This window comes from Ptychodera flava, chromosome 20 (genome assembly GCF_041260155.1).
Source record: "Ptychodera flava strain L36383 chromosome 20, AS_Pfla_20210202, whole genome shotgun sequence".
In the NCBI taxonomy this organism is placed as follows: Eukaryota; Metazoa; Hemichordata; class Enteropneusta; family Ptychoderidae; genus Ptychodera; species Ptychodera flava.
In genome coordinates, this window is record NC_091947.1 from 16,038,203 (window position 1) to 16,064,950 (window position 26,748).

General features: G+C 36.9%; 2 protein-coding genes across 3 annotated transcripts in view; one reads left to right on the forward strand and one right to left on the reverse strand.

Annotated features, from left to right (window-relative positions):
- Positions 1 to 26,748, reverse strand: part of LOC139120144 (regulator of G-protein signaling 12-like) — a 435,920-nt gene that overhangs the window by 358,138 nt on the left and 51,034 nt on the right. The gene's annotated exons all lie outside the window — the stretch shown is intronic.
- LOC139120149 (PACRG-like protein) lies at positions 5,514 to 25,499 on the forward strand. Of its 2 annotated transcripts, none has more exons than XM_070684308.1 (7): positions 5,514 to 5,850; positions 7,381 to 7,445; positions 7,937 to 8,027; positions 8,680 to 8,814; positions 11,508 to 11,615; positions 12,287 to 12,367; positions 13,850 to 14,089. In XM_070684308.1, the coding sequence occupies exons 1-7, from the start codon at positions 5,686 to 5,688 to the stop codon at positions 13,886 to 13,888; spliced, it is 684 nt and encodes a 227-aa protein (XP_070540409.1). In that variant the 5' UTR covers positions 5,514 to 5,685; the 3' UTR covers positions 13,889 to 14,089. The 2 variants fall into 2 exon arrangements, with proteins under 2 accessions (XP_070540409.1, XP_070540408.1); XM_070684307.1 differs by lacking the exon at positions 13,850 to 14,089 and adding an exon at positions 20,494 to 25,499 and having other exon boundaries at positions 5,515 to 5,850.

The window sequence follows — 26,748 nt, forward strand, 5'->3', positions numbered from 1 at the left end:
TGATATGTATGCATTATTACTTTGCTATGTACCATATATTACTGTCACTGTATCGACCTGTGTACAACTTTCTTCTTTTGCAGAATTTGTGTGCATGTGAGTCCCAGACTGCTGTCTTGTCTCAGAACAAAAATTGTCCAATAATTGTAGATGCCTTGTATTGTGTTCTGCTTCATATTCAAACATTATTTTGAAAGAAGATGTGGATTACATGCATTTACCCAATATGTGAGAAAGTTTCTATTTTGTAACACTTAAATTGTATGTAACCTTCCATATGAAAATTGTGTGCCTTATTCATGTAAAACAACAAAACTTACAAGAATCTTCTCACTTTGTTTGGGGTTCTTATCATAAAATAATAATAATGAATCCCGGAACAGTGCAATGTAGTCCCCGCAACATTTCACTGGAAAGTTTTCTGACTGTAAATGAACCATGGGAGCATTTTTCTCTGCTTCTTTTGTCCAGCTAGGTCCTATTTCTGTATTTTTTACTGCTTTCCCTTGGAGGCTTTTCAGACATTGTTTATTTTTTGGGGTGTTTTTGTTGTTTTTTAGCGCTTCTCGTTTTCCATTTTGATGGAAACTAATAGCTTTATGCAATATGGGAGCCTTCGATTTTTGTGTGTGTATGATGAAATTTGAGACGTCGTGTGAAATGCAAAAATTGACCCCTCCTCGGTTGCTGTTTCTAATACATGACCTGAATTCTTTAATTGTAAATTTACTATAATACACTAAGTGTTTTTAAAAAAATTTCAATCTGAGAATGAGACAATTATTCAATTACTATCCTACTTACCTGGTTCTTTGTCTCATTGCTGGTGTATATCAATATTCTCAATAAGACATTATTCAGGCCAGGATTTGATTGTAGAGTCAATAATTCAAATCATATTGATAGATTATAGTCTCCCTTTCTACTATGAAGAGAACCCCATGTGTACAAATGATGCCTTCAAATTCCATAAACATCGATTACACTTAGTGTAATTACTATTGGCACAACTATCCAATGTATATTGTATTACACTTGGCAAGAAAGGATATTATTCTACATCTCTTTGATATGTTACACTGGTTTGAAATCAGTGGTATTTTAAAAGTTTAAGAAATGTCTAGTGTCATCACAGGGGATCAAGCAATATGAAGATCAGTATCTTCTTTACATCAGATAATCGATCTGAATTGAAATCCTAACTTGAAAGAATGATTTAGAAATAAACTCACAACAAACACATGCTTACACAACTTTGGCAATTACATTATGTACCATAATTGTGCCATCTTCTAGCATACAATATTATATAATAACCTCTGATGATTCTTGAAACTCATATCAATTACCTGTATTTTGTTGTCATTTCTCTGTATTTTTACTGTATTTTTACTGTTGCTTAGCATACCTTGGAAGTGTCAATATTTTTAGGCCTTAGGTTTATTCATTCAGGAACAGTTGAATTGTGAGAGCAACTTGATTTTTAAATTTTCAGCAATATTGCAAGCTCATTTAATTTTGCAAGCATCTTGTTTAGCATTTAATGCTGGAAGCACATTAGTAGAAACCATTATTCATGCTAAAAGTTATCAATTAAATTTATCTATGAATTCCAATCAAGACAACTGTATACAATCATTAGTGATTATGCATCGATCACAGAGTGAGGACTCCATATTATTCAGTTGTCCTAACTAAACAGATTTAAAGGGGCAGTCCCTGTAACTATAAGGATTTTTGTTTTGTTTGTCAGCTTTTGCAAGTAAAACCCCAACTATCTAGTTCACCAACACAGCATCTACTTGATGTTGTCAACAATAAAATTGCAGTTATTAAACACATGTACAGAATGAGTTGACAAACTGAATACTGTGTATCTCAACACACATATAGGAGTAGAACAAGTGAAAAAAAATCAAAAGTTACAGCCCTGGCACTAACATAGGTGTTAATTAAAAAGAAAAAGAGAAGCAATACAATTCCATAAACAGTTGTCTTGATTGTAAGTAACATTAGTGGATGAATCTTTTAAAATTTGATATTTTATAGCTTTTGAGATATTGTATTTTAATTCCTGCAGACATGATAAAGTACATGTGCTGTGGACATGTGACTTCTCCATACTGTATCAGTATATCAGCACATTCAGGGACAAGCTTGATCAATTCCTTGAAATTTTAGAACAATGATACAATATCTTAAGAGTTTGTAAATTTCTCCATGTACTGAGCTGAATTCTATCATACCAGTATATGTATGGCGCAAATACAGCGATCTGATTGGTCAAGGCACAAAAAGAACCATGGTATATTGGCAATATACCATGGATGGCATACGCATGAGCTATCAGCTTGAGCAAAACTCCTTTGTTGACATTCCATGCCATAATTTCAATATACTGTTAAGATATAATAGCAATAAATCACACTCAGAAACTATATAAAACTTGGTTTTGACTCGTTTACTTTATATATTATGCACTTGCTATCGCTCCTGCATACATGTTGTGAACTGGTCAAAATCTTGGATATACCATTGCAGGGTGTGCCTTATTGCTTAATTCTCACTCTTTTGATGGCTGGATATACTTATTAATAAGTTTTGTGCTGTATTTCAATAGTGTTGCCAGGTAGCTATTTTGATCTGAATTTTTCATTGTACTTAGTTATTACGCAGACATTTATGAACTGATTCTTTCAGAGTATATACTATGCCATAGAACTTTGCTAATCTAAGATTTGCATACCAGATGTTCTTCAAAATGATCAAATTAGAGTGCCAATGGTTATTTTGTTATCATACATTTAACCATTCATCCTGGTGGTTTTGGTGTGTGGTGGGTAGTATATATGCTAAAAACCAACATTTTGCAATCTGAGGGAGGAGCAAGGCAAGTTTTTATTTAAAAATTTACCAAAGTTTCAGGACAACATATAATTTAGTACATGTGACTGATTGTCAGAGATAGGTTAAACTGGTAGAACCATACCAAATAACCAGGATGTTTGGTCATGTAAACTCAGTTTAATATGAAAATGGATATTTGTCAATTTCATGTTTTTTTTATTTCGTCAGTGTTAACATGGTTTCTCAATCTTACGTGGGGTAGAGTATAAAACTATGAAAAAAGAACATGTATACTTATGCATATCTGGTGTTCCTTGGAAAAATTCCTAATCTGGTTTGTTGTCGTTGTTTATGATTATGTTATTATTTGCCAATAAAATTGGAGAACACTGATTTGTTGTTGTTTCAGTCATATTTGTGTTGTTGCAAGTACATTATACGGTAATAATTGGGCTTCCAATTGCTGTAAAAAGCAGTGACGCTTTCATGTAACACTATTCTCCTTCCTATAGGTTGTGAAGTGTACCAGTATTCTTGATGGTCTAGTCCATACGCTCTTATCATTGCTCTCTTCACATACAAACAAAAAAGAAATAGCTTACAGTTTATTTCAATATTTCAGAACTGTAAATGATAGGAAAAATTTGTCTGGAGATGAACAATATCAAATGAAAAAAATCCATTTGACAATATGTCACAGTTGACATAGGGCCTCTCTATCATCCCTTGGATTTGGGAAAATCTGTTTGAATGCAATGTTAAAGCTTTCAAGAAATCTTTTTTTTTCTCATCAGAATGTGATTGGCATGTTATCAGGTCATGACCGGTATATTTTCAGCTGAACTGAAGCTGAAGCTTCAATTTGCTTGAGCTGTTTTTTAATTGAATAAATATGACTTAACCAGCATTGATCAATTGTTTCTGGCCATTCTCTGGAGATTTCCTAATGTAGTTGTCCGATCAAAGTCACAACGTTGAAGACGGGGATTTTCCCCTATATCGGTGCATTGGGTAATGTAAAGACTCATTGGATTATGTGATAATGTCTTTCATTCATGTTACATTTAATCTGTGAAATGCAGATTGTATTGTAAAGTGGCAAATTGTAGAAAAAACATGATTGGAACTAATTTGGGATAATTGGATCTTCATATTTTTCAAATTTCTCAAAAGTGTTAGGTGCCCTATAGCTGAATGTTGTAATTTTACAAATTACTCATAAAAACAAGTGTGTAACTTAGAAAGTAAAGCTGATGAGATTACATTTGCAGATTAAACCGACATTACTTCGCTATCCAATAATCCCAAATTTAGTTCAAATCGTGGTAAAAGTAACCTTGAAGGCTGTGTTCGTATTAATGTGAAAGTCAGACTCTATGTGATAAAAACATGCCAGAAAATAATCGTTGAGAAAGATAAAAGAAATGCGTAGCGAGGAAAATAAAATGTGTTCAAAGATTTGGTGCTGAATTCTGCAACTTACCGCTCAACCGTTCCTATATCTGGCAGATGGCATGTCAGTATTGCCAAGTGTTGCAAGGCGGGGCAAAAAGTTGGGAAAACAACAGGGTTATCATTGAATGTTGGTAGAGGGCGCATTTGGCTCACAACAACATATCCGTATATGCGATGATGTCGATGGTTCACAGCCTTACCGTTATAATGGTCAAAACAATATTCTGTTACTGACAGTTTTTGCCCGAAAGTGCAATAAACATATCAAATTACACAATGGGATGTGAAGCGAACAAAGAGAAAGCAACGTGGAAGCAAAATTGTCAGCAAGTTGTGAGATTTTATTTGTCGTTTGTGTTCATGGTCAGTAAATGTTCTCTTGCTCTTTCTTTGACATGAAGAATATTTTCTTTAAAGCTGAAAAGATGAAATATTAATACAGACTTATTCGGTTACGACCTATTAATAATCTCTCTCTCTCTCTCTCTCTCTCTCTCTCTCTCTCCTCCAAGGGCTTATAGTGCTTATTCATAGCCCACACAAGCCAGAGAATATTGTATCCTTTTCTTTTTTATATGAATTTTATCTTTGACAGTTTACATTGTGTTATCGTATTCAAATAAGCAAAAAATAAACATTTCAACAATTCAAAGTGGCCTAACATTGCACCTGCCCCTTCTTCATTCCTTTAAATTTCTAGCATTATTTTGAGAGCGGATGGAGTGCTACACGTAGTATGACATGACTCTTTATTGTCACAATATTGGCACGGACAAAACTTTTTCATTTTTGAGTTTGTTTAGAATGACCAGGGTTACTGAGTGGGGTAGAGTAACCTGGGATTGACAAATAATTACAGTAATATAATGTAGAAGAATTTCTTTTTCTTGGACTTTTTTAAAAGTTTTAAATTTCAATGTACGAGACATTTTTCCTGACATTCAAAGTCACTGGTTTGTCAGTACAAAAGCAAAGATCATTATTAATTTAAATTCAACTGATCAACAAACTAATTTTATTTAGTGAGTTTCACCTTGGCAAAAATAGCTAAATAAAATCACAATGAATAACTTTATAATGCTTTTTACAGAGGAGAAATACAGCTGAAAACGTAAATGTTGCAGTGCTTTGATAGCCTTGGTAACTTTCAGCGCTAGCGCACCGTTTGCGCAGGCAGGGCCTAGCAACAAATACGCATGCTTAGCGATGTAAGATGACCCACAATGCCATTGGCAAAATGGCGGCTGTTGTGAACTGACAAGTTACGTGCGATAAAACATTTCGCCACCGGTTGTGTTTGTATGTAAGGGCAATAGCATCGTTCTTACGTTGGAAGGAGGCAGGAATAATTAACAGATTCGTATAGCTGAGAACGTTCCAAAAATGACGAGCTTTGGACCTCCTAGAGTTTCGTCCGGGGGAGGCAGTAAGTCGCGCAGTAGCAGTGCAGGTTCAACAAGCTCAACGGGATCGAAACCGTCGTCAGCTGGCAGCAGCGGAAAGCCTTCGAGACCTTCAGACCGCCTGAATCCTAAAACAATTGATCCTGTAAGTTGCCATTTGCATATGTTTTTAGCAATGATGGTGAGCTAGATCACCCTGCCAGCGCTAGACATTGCATACATTTGTGATGTCTTGTTCTGTCGAGACATGTCTTGACTTCATATCGTCAATTAGTCAGTGTGTAATTTGCGTTCTTCATGTGTACTGTCTTCGGTTCTGCCGCTGCAAGTTATCGAAAAGATCGCTTTTCCGAGATCCAGCGAGCGATTCGGTAACAAGGACTGCACGAAATCATGCCATCGGTAATTTGGAGTCAGTAATATAGAGTACAATCCTTGCAGAATTTTGAACTCGCATACTAATCATTCAATATCCAAACCGAAATGTGTGAAGGTTCATAGTGTTGGTGTTGTTGTTTACAATTACATAATGGCCCGAGCTTCGTCTTTAACTCCAGTGCAAGTGACAATTGGAAAATGCTGACGTCGCCCCATAGTCTTTACAATTAGATTGGGCTGATTTGCATGAAAACCATACATTTCCTATCGAAAATTTTGGGCATGAGCGTCGATCAGTGATATCGATTATTTATGGAGAGCAAACCCCTGTCAACAACAAAAGCTGTAGCATCCCCTGCATCCAAATCCCTTCAGTAGAAACATTGATTGATAGTACCTCACTCTCAGGAAGCAGTTGATGTACACACATAATTTACTGGTGCCTTTGTACAGGGAGGAACCACACAATGGTATACAGAGGGGAAGTTTTCGAAACACTTCATCTGGCATTTTTTAACAAAAAAAAATTACTCTGGACTTATTATGAGAAATATAGGATAAAATAAACAAGCAAACACTGCCTAATTTATAAAATCTAGAAGTGGTCGACTTAGTTAATTGCAAATAGTGAAATGCAGTTACAACCGTGTCAATGTCGTATGCAGCAGTGAGATCGTCTTGACACATGAATATGTAGACTGTCATTGTTGTATGCACCAGTGTACCACCATTACACAGTCTGAAGGAAAACGATAAATTTTGGGAAGAAAGAGTACATGATGACATCCTTTTTAAGAAAAATCTGGTTTTCAATTTATCCCTGACATGGCTGTACATGTCAATACAGTGTTTACCAGATTTCAAAGGGGTATTTTAATTCTTTCAGGGATGAGCCTTTGCTAAAAAGTATCCCATTTTCACGTTTTCATGGACTTAGTAAAAGAGGAAAAACTCCCCCTTTCCTGTGATTTGGGAATATGCATGAATACCCATTTTCCCGGGGAGTGCTGGGGGTGGGGGTGGTGGGAAATTTCAAGTACAATGTAAAGGTTGATAAATACTCTTACCAATAACCCCCCCCCCCCCATCAAAATACTGTGTAATCGTCATTCTGAATATTAATATCAAATGTTTGACTGAGATTGTGTGTTTCAACCTTTGCTTCTAATGATCCCTTACAGCACTAAGTAAGAAGGCAAAAAAAAAGTAGCGACAGTTGAAGCATTGCTATCTCTACATATTATTTTATTATAATTGGATCTTAAATTATTGCCACTTCCTAATTTTTCCCTTTCAGTTCTATGACAAAGGACCAAAGTCATCATTTGCTACTTTGTATGCTAATGGTGGAGTGCCTTGCAGGTAAAAACTCACTTTCACTCACTACACCATGATCTTGTTGCATTAAGTTGTCAAGTGCAATCTTTTTTGTATAGTTGTAAGTAGTGTCAAAAAACACAGATTACTAGACATATTCAAGGAGTTGTTAGTATCAGGACTGATAAATATCATCACATATCAATCAATAATATACAAGGAAAATATTTAAAAATGTTTTGCTTTCACTGATGTCGTCATATAAACTTATGAACAAATTTGCAGTAGCCAACGTTGCAATGTGATACTTATACTGTATTGTGAATTTATAATAGCTCCCAGTACTATTTTGAGATTGATGGTGAATACCAAGTGACTTTGTGCCCTAACAAGTGACTTACCAAACAAATCAAGTGACAGTAGGAAATTCAAGTGTACGGAACTTACAACCAATAGTAACATTTGGAGGACAAAGTGTACATGTTCATGGTAACATGCACTGCATTGTCATCTTCATGTTTTTGTCACTTCCATAGACTTACTCATGGTTCAGTGAAACACAAACTGCATTGGGCCACACCAGTTGAAGAGGTAGCTTTTGATCCAGTACTTATAACACTAGCAGAGGTAGGTCAATTTTGACAAGTCTGTCAAGGAGATCCGATAAATATTGCTCTTTTTGGTCAGTTGCTTCAACATTTCTCTGTGTTGATAACCATGAAGCTTATGACTTGTATGAAAATGTTCTTCTTGACTCTGATGTAACTTTATACATAATTTGTGAAAAAAAGTGATTAGATAGTTCACCAGAGTATCACTCACTTTAGCAGGCTTTATGGTTTCAAAGTTAATGGTGTAACTACTGGCATACTTGTAGTTGTATAGTATATGTGTTCAGTGTGTAAAAAATTATCAAAATACTCAGTGTTCAACGTGTATAGATTGCAGTACCCAAGGTTATTGTTTACTACTGAGTTGTATTCTTGACTAGAATTCAGTTCTTAACAATGACTGTACTGTACAGAATGCATGGCTTCATTGAAGTTTTTCACTGAAGTACACAAATTTAATGCCAGAATTATTGAAAATTATTAATGATTATTAAGGCACTTGCTATGAATGCAGAATGCAAATTGAGGTTATCAAGTCCAAAATAGTATTGAGTAGTGAAATGCCATGATCGTTGCAATAAAAGAAGATGCATGAGATGATTAATATCTAAAAATAGTATTCATTTTATTCCTACTAATTCCCTCATTTTATCATTACAATCATGTAGGGACTACGGGAAACAAAACATCCATATGTGTTTGTTGCCCAAGTCGGATTTAAAGAGCTTTTAGCAGTCTATGATGCAAATGAGAAAGTTGTCCCAATTTTGCCGAAAATTATCGGACCTCTAAGGGCAGCATTGGTAAGTGTCTCCTCCAACACATGTCAGGAAATTTGAAATGATTTTCAGACTGCGTGAAAACATACATAATATACCTTGAGAGCTATTAGTGTAGTATCATTTGCATGTTATAGGTAGCCAAACAGCTGCCTTCTGCAGAGAAAAAGCCATAATATGAAAAAAAGGATTATTTCCTTGCAAAAGTAAGGAAATCTACCATCAAATGTAAGACACTGGACAAAACCAAAGCAAGTGACTTTTGAATTCTCACTGTAATTTGGTGAATGTCAGATAATTTAAGGTTCATCTCTGCAGACCACTTTGCTGTTTGTGTGACTGTGAGTGTGAGTGAATGAATGTTTATGTAACCTCATTTCAACTTATGGTTGCTAAGCTTGCTGGCCATGAAAAAAGCCATCTTTTGTTGCCATAGGTCATACAGTTGAATTCAACTGCCAGTGCTATAGTAAATATGTATTCAATATCAACACGAAAGTAATCTGTTGGAAGCAGTGATTTTCATAGAAGTGTGCATTTGGCAACAATTCTAAAGCAATATTTCATAACTTTCTTAGAGTTGAAAGGGAAACAGGGTTCGTACGCTCCTGGAAAGTCCTGGAAAGTCCTGGAATTTAAAACCACTCCTGGAAACTCCTGGAAACTCCTGGAAAATCAAAATTACTCCTGGAAAACTCCTGGAAAATCGCTAGTTACGATCGCACACGGTCGAGAACGGCCTGATCGTAAGGGTGAACGTCAAACAGTATAATTGTCGAGCGTCAAAATTGCAAAAATGCGAAAAGATGTTTTGCGACAGGTGGGGAGCCCTCCCGAGACAAAATTTGGAAAGCGTAGTAGTGTTTCTTAAATGTCGTAAAGGGGTACCCTTGTACTAGCGTGGGCGAGACCATGTTGTGTATTCCATTATCCATGGTTTTGCACGCACGTACAGTGACATCGAAGTATGCATGAGTAGATTGTGGAGGGACCGTGTTGAAATTTAAAGCTTGTTCGGGTCACCAGTCACAGCAATGCCTCCTGCAAAGTGTTTATTCAGCGATCATTGGTTGAAACAGCCCGAGTACGTAGGATGGCTTGAGCGGGCGCAAGATAAATTCGCGGCAAGATGCAAACTTTGTGAAAAGACTTTCGATGTATCGGAAAGCCTAGCACTACGTATGATGCTCCGTGTTCCCGTGGCTTGCCATTCGGCACATTCATGCGAGATATTGCCGGCCTTTGTGCCCTTCACCGTGCATTACCAGCAAACTTATGGTTTTTTGACGTCATGCGAACAGTTCTTTTTTGCAGTCTGTGAGCGGTTGAGTGATTCGGGTAGGCATAGATTGGAATCGAGTTGATTTCGGCCGAAAGTAGTTAGAAAAGAAGTTTTTTGTGTGCGGTCCAAAGTGGGACCGCGTGTCTATGGACCTCACAGGGCTGTAGTGGGACGCTTTATAATATAATGCAGGGAACACATAGCATCATACGCGGAGCTATGAAAAGCCATGCTATAGCTACAGGAGCAAAACATCGAGCTCTGGTAGGAGAAAAACAGGAGCAAGTAAATAAAAAATTAATGATTTCTTTGCCCGATCTTCATCAAATGTAAAGTCGTCGACTAATTCTAAGCCTTCCCTGAGTTTATCTTTCCTGACACCACACTCGCAACTGCACAGTAAGTGAGGCTACCCACAATTCCCCTTGATTTGTTCACTCAGACATTTTTTACTCAAGGCTTTTTTCAATTTTATCACTTTCTTAACAATTTTTTACTTACAATTTAAATTCAGGATTATTTGTTGACATTGTGTTCCTAAATTATTGATTATGTTTAAAATTCAAGAGTAAATTGAATGAGAAGTCGATGTTTGGAGGTGTTAAAAATTGCACACTTGTCAAGATAAAGTTATCAGCAACTAAGATGGTCTCATCATACCACCTGTCAGACATGCAAATTTCCTTTGTTACGAACATTAAAAAAATCAATACTCTTTCTTTTGCCAACACAGATGCAACTTATTCTCTCAGTTTCCTTGAAAATATTGTGTATGGCTGTCAAAAATCTATGTCGACAAAATTACAAAATTGCTATCTCCTCCGAGGAAATGGGGTTTATCATCTCATTATTCAAAGTGAGAAATCAGAAAATTATGATGATCAGAACTATGTTGCCAGAATTTTTAAATATTGTTCTGTGTACAGAAGAAATTTGCTTCAGTTCAGTGAGTGATCTACGTGTGTACAGATCATGGAGAATTGTGGGTAGCCTCACTTACTGTCTCAATCGTCAGCGATGTTATTCAAGATGTCATCACCGTCAAAACCTGTCAACTCGTCATTGACTGCATTTGTCAGCAAAATGATGTCTTATGGGCTGAAGTTTTGTGGGACAAGGAAAACATTAGAAACAATTAGTATATGATTCTTATTAAAATTGCAAGCTTTATTGTGCAAACACTCCTGGAAAATGGCATTTTTCAACCACAAATACTCCTGGAAAATGGCAAAAAAACTCCTGGAAAGTCCTGGAATTTTGATTTACTTGAAGTGTATGAACCCTGGGAAAGAAATGTGTACAATGATTCATGCTAATGGAGCTATGGCTTTTTCGCTGTCCTTTAACCTTTGCTGTCTTTGGTATGTAGCCCAGCATTGTGTGTTTCTCATGTTCCAACACTTCATGACAAATTCTGAAATGTTTGTATTTGCAGACACACAGTGATCCGTCCGTATTTGAAGGTGGCCTCAATGCTTTGGTTCAGCTTAGTGTAGCAGTGGGACCCGCTTTGAATCCACACATCAAACAATTGCTTGGAACAGTGAGTATTGAATAACCTTGTGATATCTCTATAATCATCTGTCATACAAAGCATAACAAGGAGGTGAATGCCCCCAACAGTTTTTTGTCACAAAGAAAACAGAGTTACTATGTGTATGTAGGTCGTCTGTATTGTTCAATTTTGCCTTGTGAATTGAATGGATTCCAGTGGTTTATGTACCACTGTGATAAACTCAGATATTTGTAAGGCAAACTACAATGTAACCTCTCTGTTTTGTTGAGGTGGGGATTCATGTTTTCTGGAATTTTAGTTTTATTCAAATTATCCCATCATGAGGAGTAATAGTGCAAGCTTTTGATCATCATTCAAAATTATTGAATCCTTAATCTGCACGTAGGTTGTTTCAACTACCCTGATAAAAGGCTGATTTATTCTGTGTTGCAAATTGAGCAAGATATTGTCACCGTATCTGCAACTGAAAAATAATGTGAAGTAAAGTCATGTTTAATAATCATGCCACACTTTGCTCAACAAACAACAAATGATCTGTCTCTGGCATTTTATTGATATGATATTCAGCATGTGTGACCTTTGTTTTAGCAGAGAGGAAAAAATGTCATTCTTTTGATTTTCTTGCAAGAGCAATGCTGCCTAGTAATGTATATCTTCACTTCTTCCTGGCCTTACCATGATGTTTCTGTTCTGCACAGCTTTCAAAGAGGTCGATGGAGAAGAAGTACCGAGATAAAGTCACAGAAGCATTGCAACAGATAGAACAGGCCTTAGGAAAGGTAAGGTTACCACGGTAGTCACTGTAGTGAGGAAAATGACCATTCTTTGATCCTTGACAAGTCTAATTCTCTATTATGAGGTTATCACATACACAAGGACAACATATCACCTAACACAAAGCAGAGGTTTACGTATGATGCTGATGTCAAAGTTTATCCTTTACGGTATTTTAACAACCACCTTATTATTATACATCTTCTATTTGTGACTGGGGCTCTGAGTGGGCCTAGTATGGAAGGCTATTTTAGATGTGCTTCTTATGGCTTGTAAAATTACACATACAGAACTTGAGACGTATTCTGGCTATCATCCAATTCGTACTTTAAAACTGTCCAAAGGGAACACTCAGAGGCCCCTGCAGAATTCACTGCACTTGGGGTGCCTGGAAATAGTCATGTTATGGAACACATGTTCCACATGGCTTTTTAAATGCACACAAAATTCTAATATTTTCAGTGGTAGGTGGACAATAATTTTTTTCAAAGTCAGAAGTATATCAGAACTTTTATTGAACCGTTCACAAAGTTACAAAGGTTGATGGAATATGTTACTGTTTGGAAGCCATAGTCATATAAAATTGCAAAACGGCTTTGACACTATACTGATATACCTGTACCATGTTTCCTACCAATTGGATTAAAATCAGATGTAGAGATGGTGACATTTCCATCTTTGCCCATTATTTGCTGAGCCTGTTATTCGCTGTTTTCATTAGCTGATAGTCATTGCACTACATCTGAAAACTGCCATAGGATATTGTGTTCAAATCTGACGCTTTGCGGAAGATAATCAGATCGTGTTTTACATACACCCACCCCAGAGGAAAGAAACCATAATAATAAACTGCACAGACATGGTACTCCTTGTTTAAGTAACATTTATGTGTACAAGACACACTCACACAGTCCATCAGTTCATGGAGACCATAGACAGTCTGTGTTTGAACCATACAGAAGCCACATATCAGCAGCTTCGTGGTGTCACATTGAAAATACTCAGTTGGGTTGTAAACCGTTTTCCGATTGGTCTGCTGTCATTGCCAATGTGCGAGATTTGAATGTGATCTCCTCTAGCATTGGTTCAGATGTATTGAGGTGACTAGCAGCTAACGAGAACAGCAAAGAATAAGCAAAGGTGGAAACATCATCCCTACATGCGATTTTAATCTGATTGGTTCACTACCAACATGTAAATGCGCAGCTCTAACACTGGGGATTTCTACAACTTTGAATACACAGTATATTAAGGTAGAATGCACCTTGTTATGTAGGTCATTTCCCCCACACTCATCATGACCTGAGTTCAATTAGTCTAGAACATTCTCAAGGTCACTGCCCTTGATGACCTCACAACCTTGAATTCAATTAGTCATGTTTGGAATGTTCTGGAAAGTTGATTAGTTGTGTAAGGGAGATAATTTTAGAACAGTAATTAGCATGTCAATAAAAGTTCTAGATTGTTCTTATATGCCTTTATAAAAGGGACGTGCTCAGCTTCCAGTCAGACTTTTGGGATCGTGACTCTTGTGTGTTACTAAACTCCAGCAGTAGTCATTCTCAAGACTTTTCAAGACCTTCACTGCCAACGCTGGATTTATACTGTGGACTTTGTGCAGCTTCAAGCCTGCAAGGACTGTTCATTCATCCAACTGACTGTTACAACTCTGAGACTGGAGCTTTGCCGTCCCAGCTGAGATAAGTATCTGTACACTTTTAAAGCTTGTACTCTATCCCTGACTTAGCAATTAGTTTTATTTTCGTAATAAATTTTGTTTAAACGTTAACTGCTGAGTTCACCCTTTTGTTCGTTTTCTCTGCACGTAACAAAATTGGGGGCTTGTCCGGGATACGAATATTTTTGAGCCGTTTGACAACATTTTGCCTGCCTTTTCAAAACTACTGTATACTGTGAACTCAGCGAAATTCAATCATGGCGGAATTCAAGCCAGACGAATTTATGGATGACCTTGATCAGGACACATTTAATTCCCTCAGAAAAGACAACCTCATAGCACTGGCAAATTTCCTTAAAGTAGATGTCAAAAGATCTATGCGCAAGCGGCAAATACAGTTCAAGATTGCAAAACATTTAGTTAATTCTGGCCATTTTGAGGAGTCTGCCTTAAAAGATTATGAGCCTGAGTCCTCCTTCGAACTCAAAAAATTAGAATTAGAAATACAGGCAGATTTGGAGCTTAAGAAATTGGAATTGGAAAAAGAAATGGAAGAAAGACAGAGAGAAAAAGAATTGCGATTAGAAGAACAGCGATTACAGGTAGAAATAAAACGTTTAGAGCTTGGACAGTCAGGAAAATTCTTCCCTTCAGACAAGTTTGACATCACTAAGCATTTCAGGTTAGTTCCCCCTTTCCAAGAAAAGGATGTTGACAAATATTTTCTCCATTTTGAGAAAATTGCTCAGAGTCTGAATTGGCCTAAGGAGTCCTGGTCTATGCTTTTGCAGAGTGCTTTGGTGGGTAAAGCCAGAGAAATTTACATTCAGTTGTCAGTAGAGCAGGCTTCAAATTATGATTCTGTGAAGGAATTAATTCTCAAGGGTTATGAGTTGGTGCCTGAAGCGTACCGTCAGAAATTTAGGGATTGTGAGAAGGTGAAGGATCAAACTTATGTTGAATTTGCTCGAACAAAGAACAACTGTTTGATCGTTGGTGTTCTTCTGAAAAGGTCAGTCAGAATTATGACAAATTACGACAACTTGTTTTGATTGAGGAATTTAAAAGGTGCATCCGGAGTGACATCAAGACGTTTATCAATGAACAAAAGGCAGATACATTGGAGGTTGCTGCACGTTTGGCCGATGATTATTCATTGACCCACAAATCTTCATTTCTCAGCAAACCATCCCAGTCCTTTTCATACAGAAACAATGCAGGTAAATTTAACTCGTCCTTTTCATCCAAGAATTTTTCAAAGGAGAGTAGGAAATCAAATGACAACAGTTCACAAATTCAAGTAACACTTCCACATCATCAAATCCCAAGTCTCAATCTCCTTCTGACAAACAGTTCGGTACACTTTCTTGTAATTATTGTAAGAAAGACGGCCATTTAATGTCAGATTGTTTCAAATTGAAAAGAAAACGTGAAGGTCAAAGTGGTCAAAGTGGATCTAAGCCAACCGGCTTTATTTCTTCATCAACTCAATTAGAGTCTAATAATGTGTGTAACACATTTTCTGAGGTTAAACCCCTCTTATCCCCAATTAATGAGGTCAAGGTCAATTCTTCTCAAGATAGCATTATGGGTATTTTCGAACCATTTATTCATAATGGTTTTATATCACTTTCTAGTGATTTTTCTTCAGCTACCCCTGTCAAAATTTTAAGAGATACCGGGGCTTCCCAGTCTCTTTTGTTGGCAGATACCCTGCCGTTTTCTGAAAAGTCATTTTCAGGTTCTAAAGTTCTTATTAAGGGGGTAGATTGCAATGACTACATTCCTGTTCCTCTCCATAATGTCTATTTGTCTTCGGACTTTGTTTCTGGACCTGTGACTTTAGGTATTAGGCCTTTTTTGCCTTTTGAAGGGATTCACCTTCTTCTTGGAAACGACCTTGCTGGGGACAAGGTCATTACTAATCCACTTGTGACTGATAATCCTAGTTTAGATCAGGATCCGGAGCCAATTGAACAAGACATACCCGATTTATTTCCTTCATGTGCCATTACTCGAGCCATGTCAAAGAAAACTTCCGAGAATCAAAATACTCTCAAAAATAATGTCACAGATGTTGACTTAAATGACACCTTTCTCAGTCAGGTGTTTGACACGGATCATTCCGTTATCCCTCGTGGATTTGAAACTTCCAGTAAAACTTCTGCTGACCAAAGTCAGACATTTTCTAGATCAAATCTCATTGCAGAACAACACAAAGACCCAGATATTTTGTGTTTGTTTGACAGGGTAGATGATGAAGGTAAAACTTCAGATAGCTCTGTTTCCTATTATACAAAATCTGGTATTCTCATGCGTAAATGGAGACCTCCAGACGTTTTGGTTGATGACGATTGGGCTATAAAACATCAAATTGTGGTTCCACAGCCCTACCGTGCTGAAATATTGCGCCTGGCCCATGAAACCCCCTGGGCTGGTCACTTAGGAGTCAGGAAAACTTATCATAAAATTCTCAGTCACTTTTATTGGCCTAATCTCAGGCAGGATGTAGCACATTTCTGTAAAACTTGTCACACATGTCAAATGGTAGGAAAGCCAAATCAGACTATTCCAAAGGCCCCTTTACAGCCAATTCCTGCATTTCAAGAACCATTTAGTAGGATACTCATAGACTGTGTTGGGCCCCTACCAAAACAAGATCAGGAAATGAGTACATGTTGACAATAATGTGTACATCTACTCGGTTCCCAGAAGCCATACCACTGAGAAATATAAAGACAAAGACTATAGTGAAAGCTTTAGTCAATTTTTTCACTTTATTTGGCCTCCCTAAATGTGTCCAGTCCGATCAAGGCTCCAACTTTATGTCTGGTATTTTTCAACAAGTAATGGATCAGCTAGGCATTAAACAGTATAGGTCATCCGCCTATCATCCAGAAAGTCAGGGTGCTCTTGAGCGATTTCATCAAACTTTGAAAAACATGATTAGGACCTACTGTTTTGACACAGAGAAGCAGTGGGATGAAGGAATTCATTTTCTGCTCTTTGCTGTTAGAGAGTCAATTCAAGAGTCTCTTGGTTTTAGCCCATTTGAGCTTGTATTTGGACATACAGTCCGTGGCCCACTTAAGCTCGTTAAAGAGAAATTCCTATCAGACGATGATGATTGTCTGAATATTTTGCAATATGTGTCAGATTTTCGTACGAAACTCTCTAAAGCATGTGAATTAGCCAGAGTAAATCTTGAGTCATCTCAGCAGTCAATGAAAACCAAATATGATAAAGGCACCTCAAAACGGAAGTTTGAACCAGGTCAAAAGTTCTTGTTCTACTTCCAATTCCTGGCAAACCACTCCATGCTCGTTACTTTGGGCCATACCTAATTGATAAGAAATTGAGTGATTTAAATTACATCATAATAACACCTGACAGGCGAAAACAAAAACAGCTATGTCACATAAATATGCTTAAGCCATATTTGGATAGGGATAATCCTACTAAAACAAAGCCTGTCAGTGCAGTCAGTTCAAACCATTATGAAGATAGTGATACTGAAACTGACTTGAGTGAAAATACTCTAAACTCAAAGCTGGGCTCGGTCAAGCTTCAGAACTCAGAAATCCTGGAGAAGCTGGAGTCTACAAAGTTGGCACACCTCCAGCCAGAACAACAACAACAGGTGAAAGAACTGCTCCATGAATATAAACACCTGTTTCAAGATGTTCCAACGAGGACAAACGTCATCTATCACGACGTTGATGTTGGGGACAGTAAGCCTGTAAAACAACATCCATACAGACTGAATCCAACAAAAGCAAAATATCTCCAGGAAGAAGTCAAATACCTGCTGGACAATGACTTTATTGAACCCAGTAAAAGTAACTGGAGTTCGCCGTGCATACTTGTTCCCAAATCAGATCACAGTTATCGTATGTGCACGGACTTTAGGAAGGTCAACACTTTAACAAAGACAGACACTTTCCCAATCCCGAGGATTGATGACTGCATCGACCGAGTGGGAAAAGCTAAGTACGTGACGAAATTTGACCTACTGAAGGGATTTTGGCAAGTCCCTCTGACGGATCGTGCTCGTGAAATATCCGCCTTTGTTACACCAGACGGATTGTTCCAGTACAAGGTGATGCCATTCGGAATGAAGAACTCTCCGGCAACGTTCCAACGGATGATCAACGACGTCATATCCGGGCTAGACGGATGTGCAGCTTACGTTGACGACGTCATCCTGTATAGTGACACCTGGGAGGAACACATCAAGCTCATGCGGAAGTTCTTTGAGAGACTGAGTAAAGTAATGTTGACTGTCAACCTTGCCAAATCTGAGTTTGGTTGGGCGAGGGTAACTTACCTCGGACATACTGTAGGACAGGGTGAGGTAAAACCTGTTGATGCAAATCAGTGCCATTTCAAGTTTTCCCATACCAAACTGCAAACGACAACTGATGCGCTTTCTCGGTATGGCTGGTTACTACAGAAATTCTGTCCGAATTTCTCCACAATTACTGAGCCTTTGACTAACTTACTTAAAAAGAAAGTAAAGTTTGTTTGGTCAGAGCAATGCCAACAGGCATTTGATACACTTAAAGCCATACTGCAAAGTGCCCCAGTGTTGTCTGCACCAGATTTCACTTTGCCATTCAAATTAGCTGTAGATGCTAGTGATACGGCTGCTGGTGCCGTTTTATTGCAAGAGGATAGTCATGGTGTAGATCATCCTGTTTGCTATTTTTCACGCAAATTTAACAAATCCCAGAGAAACTACTCTACAATTGAAAAAGAGTGTTTATCTTTGATATTAGCTTTACAGCATTTTGAAGTTTATGTTACTTCTTCAAATCAGCCAATAGTGGTTTATATTGATCACAACCCTCTTGTTTTTCTGCAGAAATTTAAAGGCAAAAATCAGAGATTGCTAAGATGGAGTTTAATGTTACAGGAGTTTAATCTTGATATTAGACATATCAAAGGCAGAGACAATTTAATTGCAGACTGTCTCTCTCGTATTTAGAGTTTATTGTTGTTCACTTTCAAGAAATTTTATTGTTGTTCACTTTCAAGAAATTTTACTTTAGAGTAAAACAAAATTTGAGTACTTAAATCCTTTTCAAGATTACATTTGTAAAAGAAAGATTTTTCTTTGAAAAATTTTCTTTTTTTGAAGAGGGGGTGTGTTATGTAGGTCATTTCCCCCACACTCATCATGACCTGAGTTCAATTAGTCTAGAACATTCTCAAGGTCACTGCCCTTGATGACCTCACAACCTTGAATTCAATTAGTCATGTTTGGAATGTTCTGGAAAGTTGATTAGTTGTGTAAGGGAGATAATTTTAGAACAGTAATTAGCATGTCAATAAAAGTTCTAGATTGTTCTTATATGCCTTTATAAAAGGGACGTGCACAGCTTCCAGTCAGACTTTTGGGATCGTGACTCTTGTGTGTTACTAAACTCCAGCAGTAGTCATTCTCAAGACTTTTCAAGACCTTCACTGCCAACGCTGGATTTATACTGTGGACTTTGTGCAGCTTCAAGCCTGCAAGGACTGTTCATTCATCCAACTGACTGTTACAACTCTGAGACTGGAGCTTTGCCGTCCCAGCTGAGATAAGTAGTCTGTACACTTTTAAAGCTTGTACTCTATCCCTGACTTAGCAATTAGTTTTATTTTCGTAATAAATTTTGTTTAAAACGTTAACTGCTGAGTTCACCCTTTTGTTCGTTTTCTCTGCACGTAACAACCTTTGGGACAGATATTTGGACTCTCAATCTTTTTCAATTCTTTTCTGATCTACCTCTTGTTTGGGCTCATTTAAAGCTCTTGGTGTTAGAAAAATTTTTACCGTCTTAGTTTTATGAAAATCAAAAATTTCTCCATAGAATTAACATAAGGATAGTGGCAATTTTGAATTTCAAATACCGGTAAATCTTGGGTAATTTGTTTCTGTAGTACCAAAATTTGCATGATGACCTCCAATTTTTATTCTTGATTATGAATAAGAATGATTGAAGATTCCTTGAATAAAGTTTGAGCAAAAGTTTAAAAGTCTTTCATTTTTGAGATGCATACTACCTTAATACATAATATATAGTTCACATACACAACAGAAACAAAGAAAGCCCGGTAATAAGTTGTAGCCATTTGCACTGTACACATCAATGGCAACTGTTGTAGCAGGTGACCCCATGTAATTAATGCCACAGCCTATGGATTCTTTTTGATGTATAATTTTAGAGTTAGGAGTGTAAGTTTAATTGTAGCCCCAAAATTCTAGAAAGGAAAAGTTGTGTGCAGTCAGTTTAGCAATGCACAAATGAGTCACCTCCGTAATTCAAATGTAATGATGAAAATTGAAAAATGGTAGAAAGTAAATGTAGACTTTGATGGTGATCATTACACTTGTGTAATCTCTTTCCATCGCTGACCTCAATTTTATGCTGCATGACTCACTTCTGTTGCTTGTGTTGTTTCTTTCAGGAGTGCTTACCAATTATCAAGTCCAAAATACCCACCTACTCTTCAATATTTACATAGCATCAAATGAATCAAGGATTGGTGCGAGAGAACTGGAGAGAAGAGAAAATGGGGACGGTGTGGTTGCAATGTATAGCAGCAGAAACACAATGTGTTCAGATATGTGGTACTTTAACATCACAGCCACTATGTAATGTACTTACTGGGTTTTCTCAGACAGTGGATGTGTTTTCTTTGTACTTGTGGCAGTGATTAACTTTTCTGTCATCAACATCCATCATATTTGTGCTTTAATCTTAGACACACATTATGCCTCCATCTATGGAATGACTTTACTTAATATTTATATAAAAAAATAACTAGCATTTTATCTTGCTTGTGGAAGGTTAACTTTCTAATGTTGTGTTGTACAGGAGGGATTACACTTGTTCACACTGCACGGTTTGTTATGCAAAGTAGTCAGTTTCTGTACATATTTGAAAGATTTGCAAAATGAATGAGAGGTGCACTAAGAGAGAGAAATAGTATCAAAATCCTGAGGAAAATGCTTTGTTATGCATTGAGTTCAAGCATTTACATGTAGATGAGGTGCTGTAGCAGTCTTCTAGAGTTCTACTTGGCTGTGTAAGATGTTGGTAAGGTACTACATCAGTCTCCTAGAATTATTCTTGTAGGGAAGGTGCTGAAGTACTGTAGTGAGGTGCTTGGCTGTGTAAGATAGGCTACTAAATGCTGCATTGTTTGGATTCATTCCTACGCACTACTGTACTGCAATCATATTTTATGTAAATGGACCTAATCATACATTGATTTGTATGGAGAATATTCATTTGGAGCAATAACAATGACTGCAGTGAATTGAATCTGTTTGAAATACTCATTACAAATGACAGTGGCAGAACAGGCAGCCTCACACATTGCTTTTCATAAATCTGGTAAAGATTTTCCCTTCAAAAGACTGGTCGGTAAAAATTTTGTCTCCCAACACTTTGTAACTTCGTGACAGTGGCTACACAGATATTTGCCGGTTCAGTTAAACTTGAAATATATTCAAAAAAGCAAAGTTTAATGAAAGAATGGCAGACATGCACTCTTATGGCTAGTAGTCATATTTTGTACAGCATGTTTTGCTGCTGCTATTGTGAAAATGGTATAGTATACTGTGTAATCCCAATGGTTTGATTTCTCATGAGTGGTTGTGATACTGAAAGATTTCTGCCAGGCATATGGATATCCATATTATATACACACTGCATCTTGGAAGAGAGTCAAGATATGTGTATGTATAGCTCCATTTTGAGATCTACGCACGAGATTGATAAGAATCTAGAAAATTCTCTTTTTAGGTGCAAATTTATCTCTTGGGCAAATGGCTGATTCTGTTGTTTTACATAGTCATCTTTTATGGTCTTTTTCAGCAGTATTGCATTGTGATTACCCAATACTTACTTTGGAATTAATTGGCATGATAGGCTGTAAGTGGCCACACAACTACAAAAGATAAGTACTGGTTAAAGTACACCAACAAAATTTATGCCCTTCATGTGAATTCTCAAGTGCCTCCCATTCTTTGATTTATTCGAAGGGTAAATACTTGTGTGCTGAATTCACTATTATGTGGTTAAAACGAGGACTCTTGGTGACCTGTGACAGGGCCACTTTCTGACAGCCTTCCAATCTATTCTTCTTTAATTTCTCTGTCAATATTGATCCAAACACCCATTTCTTTGGCCATAAAAAACGTTGCCTCCACAAGAATGTCTCAAGAACTCTGAAAAGCCAGAGATGGTATACTGAAAGGGGCAGTTCTCAATCCCCAGTTCTCACAATTGGTTTTTTTTTGACATTGCAAATTTACATGGTATTAGTCCTGTGTTTTCCATGGGAATTTTTCTCAAATTCGTGACTTTGCTTTTAGCAGCATATAGATTCTCTCCTCCGTAGAAATATGCATGTTCCCTGTAGGAAATACCAGTATGTGGGATTAGGTTTATGGAAAGCAATAAAAATAAAGTAGAAACATTAATATAAATGGGAATATTTCATATCTTCATACACTTGCTTGTGTTCCTTGATGGAGAAATTATTAATATATCTTGTCCTGTACTAATGTTTGAGTGTATGCTCTATAGGTTTCATGCAAATAATTCCAGATGCAAGCAATTACACCACCAATGGTGCCTGATGATGAAAGTGACCTTACTATTAAAAAGGAGTCTTTGTAAAGATGTGTGACGGTGAAAATGCAAGGAAACAAAACAGAGAACCAGTTTAGTTTACCTGTTACAGTTATTGTCAGTGATATTTTTTGTATTGTACAGAAATCTCAACAGAAGAATGACCAACATCAGTCCTTAGTCCTTCAACCCACTGTGATCAGTCAAATATTGTCTTTTGTTTAGTGTGTAAATGTGATGTTTAGTCACTGTGCTTTGAAACTTAAGATTCAACTTGTAACATTCTTGCTGAAAATGCTGATTCCTGCAGATCTGTTAAATGATGAGAAAGAGGGTAACTTTTCAAACTTTAAATTTACTGTCAAAGAAGACTGAAATGATTTTAAAAAATTATTTATGTTTTGGCGTGTTTTTTCAATCCCAGGGGTTGAGATTATTATACTGTCGGTGGGAAGTGGATCACACAGGCCTTAAAGGGACAAAGTTGGCCATTTTTCATGAATTTTGTTTTATGTGATATACTACTTATATTGTTTGGCATGTTGAAGGATACTGAATGAACGGGTGACCATGCATATATTAGACCCCAGATTTAGATACCATCAATGAAACCATTGCGAAAATTAATTAATGGTCGTGGCCATTAATTCATTTTCGCGATGGTTTCATTGATCATGTCCAAAATCGGGGTTGAATACATGCATGGTCACCCATTCATTCAGTATCTTTCAACATGCCAACAATATAAGCAGTATCTCGTATCAACAAAATTCATGAAAAATGGCCGACTTTGTCCCTTTAATCTCCTTTGTTACATTTAGTCTGATATAAATATATGTTTTTACAAGTTTACATTTTGTGATAAAATGTATAGATTTGACACTATGGTTCAGCTCTACACATCAATTTGCTCTGCAGTGTACCCAATTTAGGGAAAAAAAATTGTTTTTGTTTTTTTAATGAACTTAAGAATATGTAATATATTTATACCTTGGCACTGTGTTACCCATATGCAAATATGCATCCTTATATGCGTGCTTTTTACAACGAGAATTTTTAAAATTTTATTTGAGCTTGAGCGTACTTACACAATCTTCTAGCATTCATGATCAAGAACGTGATATTCACAAAAGGACTGGAAAGTCTTAATTTCCTATGTCTAATCTTGAACGTGTCCTTTACTCCAACCAAACTTTGAAAGATATACCTGAATATTGTATGATTTTTAACTTCTGTAACATTTCTAACTTGCACGCATTCATGCTGAAAGTTCAAACCTTTACACATATACAGTATCCAAGATTTAATATTACTGGTCTCTTCTACTTCCCTTTCCAATGACATATCTGCCACAAGGATACGGATTGAAAGGGGAAAAGGAGAGAGCATTCAGAGAGCTCAAAGCAATGTGATCAAATGTATAGCTGTAATAGGAGTATGGAAGCTCATTAAAAAGTAAAGGAGGACAGTTTAAGTCTCTTTACACGAGATCTAAATGGGTCTTGGCCACCCTCACTCATTGATCGAGTCTTTGGAATGCATTTTATTCATTGACCTTCACATGCCCAGATAGTTGTGCATTGTCTTTACTAGAGCAATCAAGAAAGTTCTGAGTCCAACTCTTGTTTACATCTGCATTCTAATCCATTGCATGATTTGCGCTGCAGTGCTTGTTCTGAAATATACAGCTGTGAGGTGTGATTTTTTTTCAACAATTTGATATAATTGTGAGATTTCATTTTTTATAACAGTTGAATTTTTCTTTTGAAGTGAATTGTACATAACAACTCCACTGCCACTGTCCAGCATTTTATTATATTCTTGAAAGTGAATGGTTAAGTTTTGTGTTGGTTTTTACACTTGCTGGATACCACTCCTCTACTCAGAACTGTCTTCTAGTGTAGGAATTACTATAGCAATATTTCTTGACTATGACAATTTATAATGAACTTACGACTTTCTAGTTGCAAATGAGAAATTATGTTACATGCTGTGGCTCATTGTTAACAGGAATACAGAAACACGTACAGATATGAGAGTCCAATGAAAGGACATGGACAGGATGTGCTCAAAGACAACACCATGTTGTCATACATGCTTTTGTGTCATCTTTGTTCATGGCAACAATCTGTAACACCATTTCAGTTTTTCATTTTTTAACAGATTACATTCCAGATCAGACTGAAAGATTCAGTCTTGTGTGTAGAGACTGTCACCTCAAACCACACACCACTGAATATTTCACCAAAAAGAGAATTATCATTTCAATTTTTCACAAAGTTTCTTGTCATTTCAAAAGTTTGGATTGTACAAATACAAAATTACAAATTTTCTGTGACAGGTTTAACAGAAAATCTTACTGGATGTATAGGTGTCAATAGATCAGTGTGCCCTTGAACTGATGACAATGCTGAAATCTTTGAGTCAATTTCTTGAAATTACTCTTTCTGTAACAGCCTGGTACATTTACTGTGTAAAATTATGGTGCATCAAAGAGAATTTCCCTGAAGCACCAGCATGTCAGTTCAGCCTAGAGGCCACACTGGTGAGGAGACATTGCAAGACAAAATGAGTCAACAAAATTTACTGAGACCCTGAATTGAAAACGATGGGTTTTGGCCCAATTTTTGTGGTGAGAAGGTGAAAAATATGCAAAATAGTTGAATTCTCATCACCTTTAGTCTCTAAATGTATAATAAAGTCCACTTGTGATACTAAATAGTCTGGTGTGTTCAAAACTTAATGTGTACATGCAATTTGTTTTTATATGCCTTGCCCATTAAAATGTTATTAAATTTGTATGTGGATGAATAAAATATTTACAAAGTAAAACTATATTTTCGTTATCTTGGTATGAACACGAAGGGGTGTGTGTGTGTGTATATATATATATATATATATATATATATATATATATATATATATATATATATATATATATATATATATATATATATATATATCGAAGTATACAGATGTCCTCGTGGGAAATTACAGTGCTTGATGATAAAGCAGAGCGTTGTTTCTTGTTTATTTTGTATATAAATGATTGCCAAAGTAGTTCTCAAACTAGCCCATTTTCAAATTTTCAGATGATGCAGCTGAGTTCACCAAACTGCTACGCTACAGCACGGCTGGCTCGGTTAGTGTTGCTTGTTAGAAAGACCGTTGAGGGCGCATAACTGCGTAGCGAACGAAGGGCTGTGAGAGAGTCTAGCAATGATGCTGCTTGTTTTACTGGGCTCAAAATTGACTTTTTTCTCTGATAGTCCACTTGGGCTACCATTTTCAAAAGTTGGTAGTCCAGTGACAATGCATGTTTTATTTTAGCAATATTCTTCGTTAACTAGACAAGAAAAGCTACTTTTTCAAGATTCTGTCCATGAAGTGAATTTTCTAGTCATTTGATGTGAATACTTGCACACCTTTAATACCCAAAGGAAACGGGTGTAACGGACAACAGTGATCCTCAAAGGTTTGGTGAACTCTTGGTTTCATTCTCAGAGTTGTATGCAAATTTTAATAGTTGTCATGACAACGACCGTGACTTCTCAGCACATGCATGAGACATACTGTAGCATGGCTAAAAGTAGACCATGGACTAGGGAGGAGGCAAAATATCCGTGTAATTGTGATAGATGCATTACGATCAAAAGGCAGTGTTTTCATTGGCTATCATTTCCTGTGCCTGTCATCCAAGTACATCAGTTCAGATGTCGAAAACATTGTTGCAAATAAGTTCCATGGCATGTTGTCTTCGTAATTTGCATAACAAAGTCATAGTCCTCTCTGGAAATCAGTACATTATTGACTGAGGGAGCTAACCAGTATAAATATGAATAAATAAAATAATAAGAAAACAGTCTGGCTTTTCTATGCCCAGCTAAGTTTCACTGCATTTTGCTAGTCCAAAAGTGAAGGACCAGACATGGCACGCCAAATACTGACTGAACTTCACGTCACAGGGTTTTGTAGTCCATGTGGGCTACCATTTCATGGATTTTGGTAGCCCCAGGGAAAAGTTGGTAGTCTGTGGGCACAGGACTACCGCTAATTTTTAACCCTGTTTTATATGTGCAAT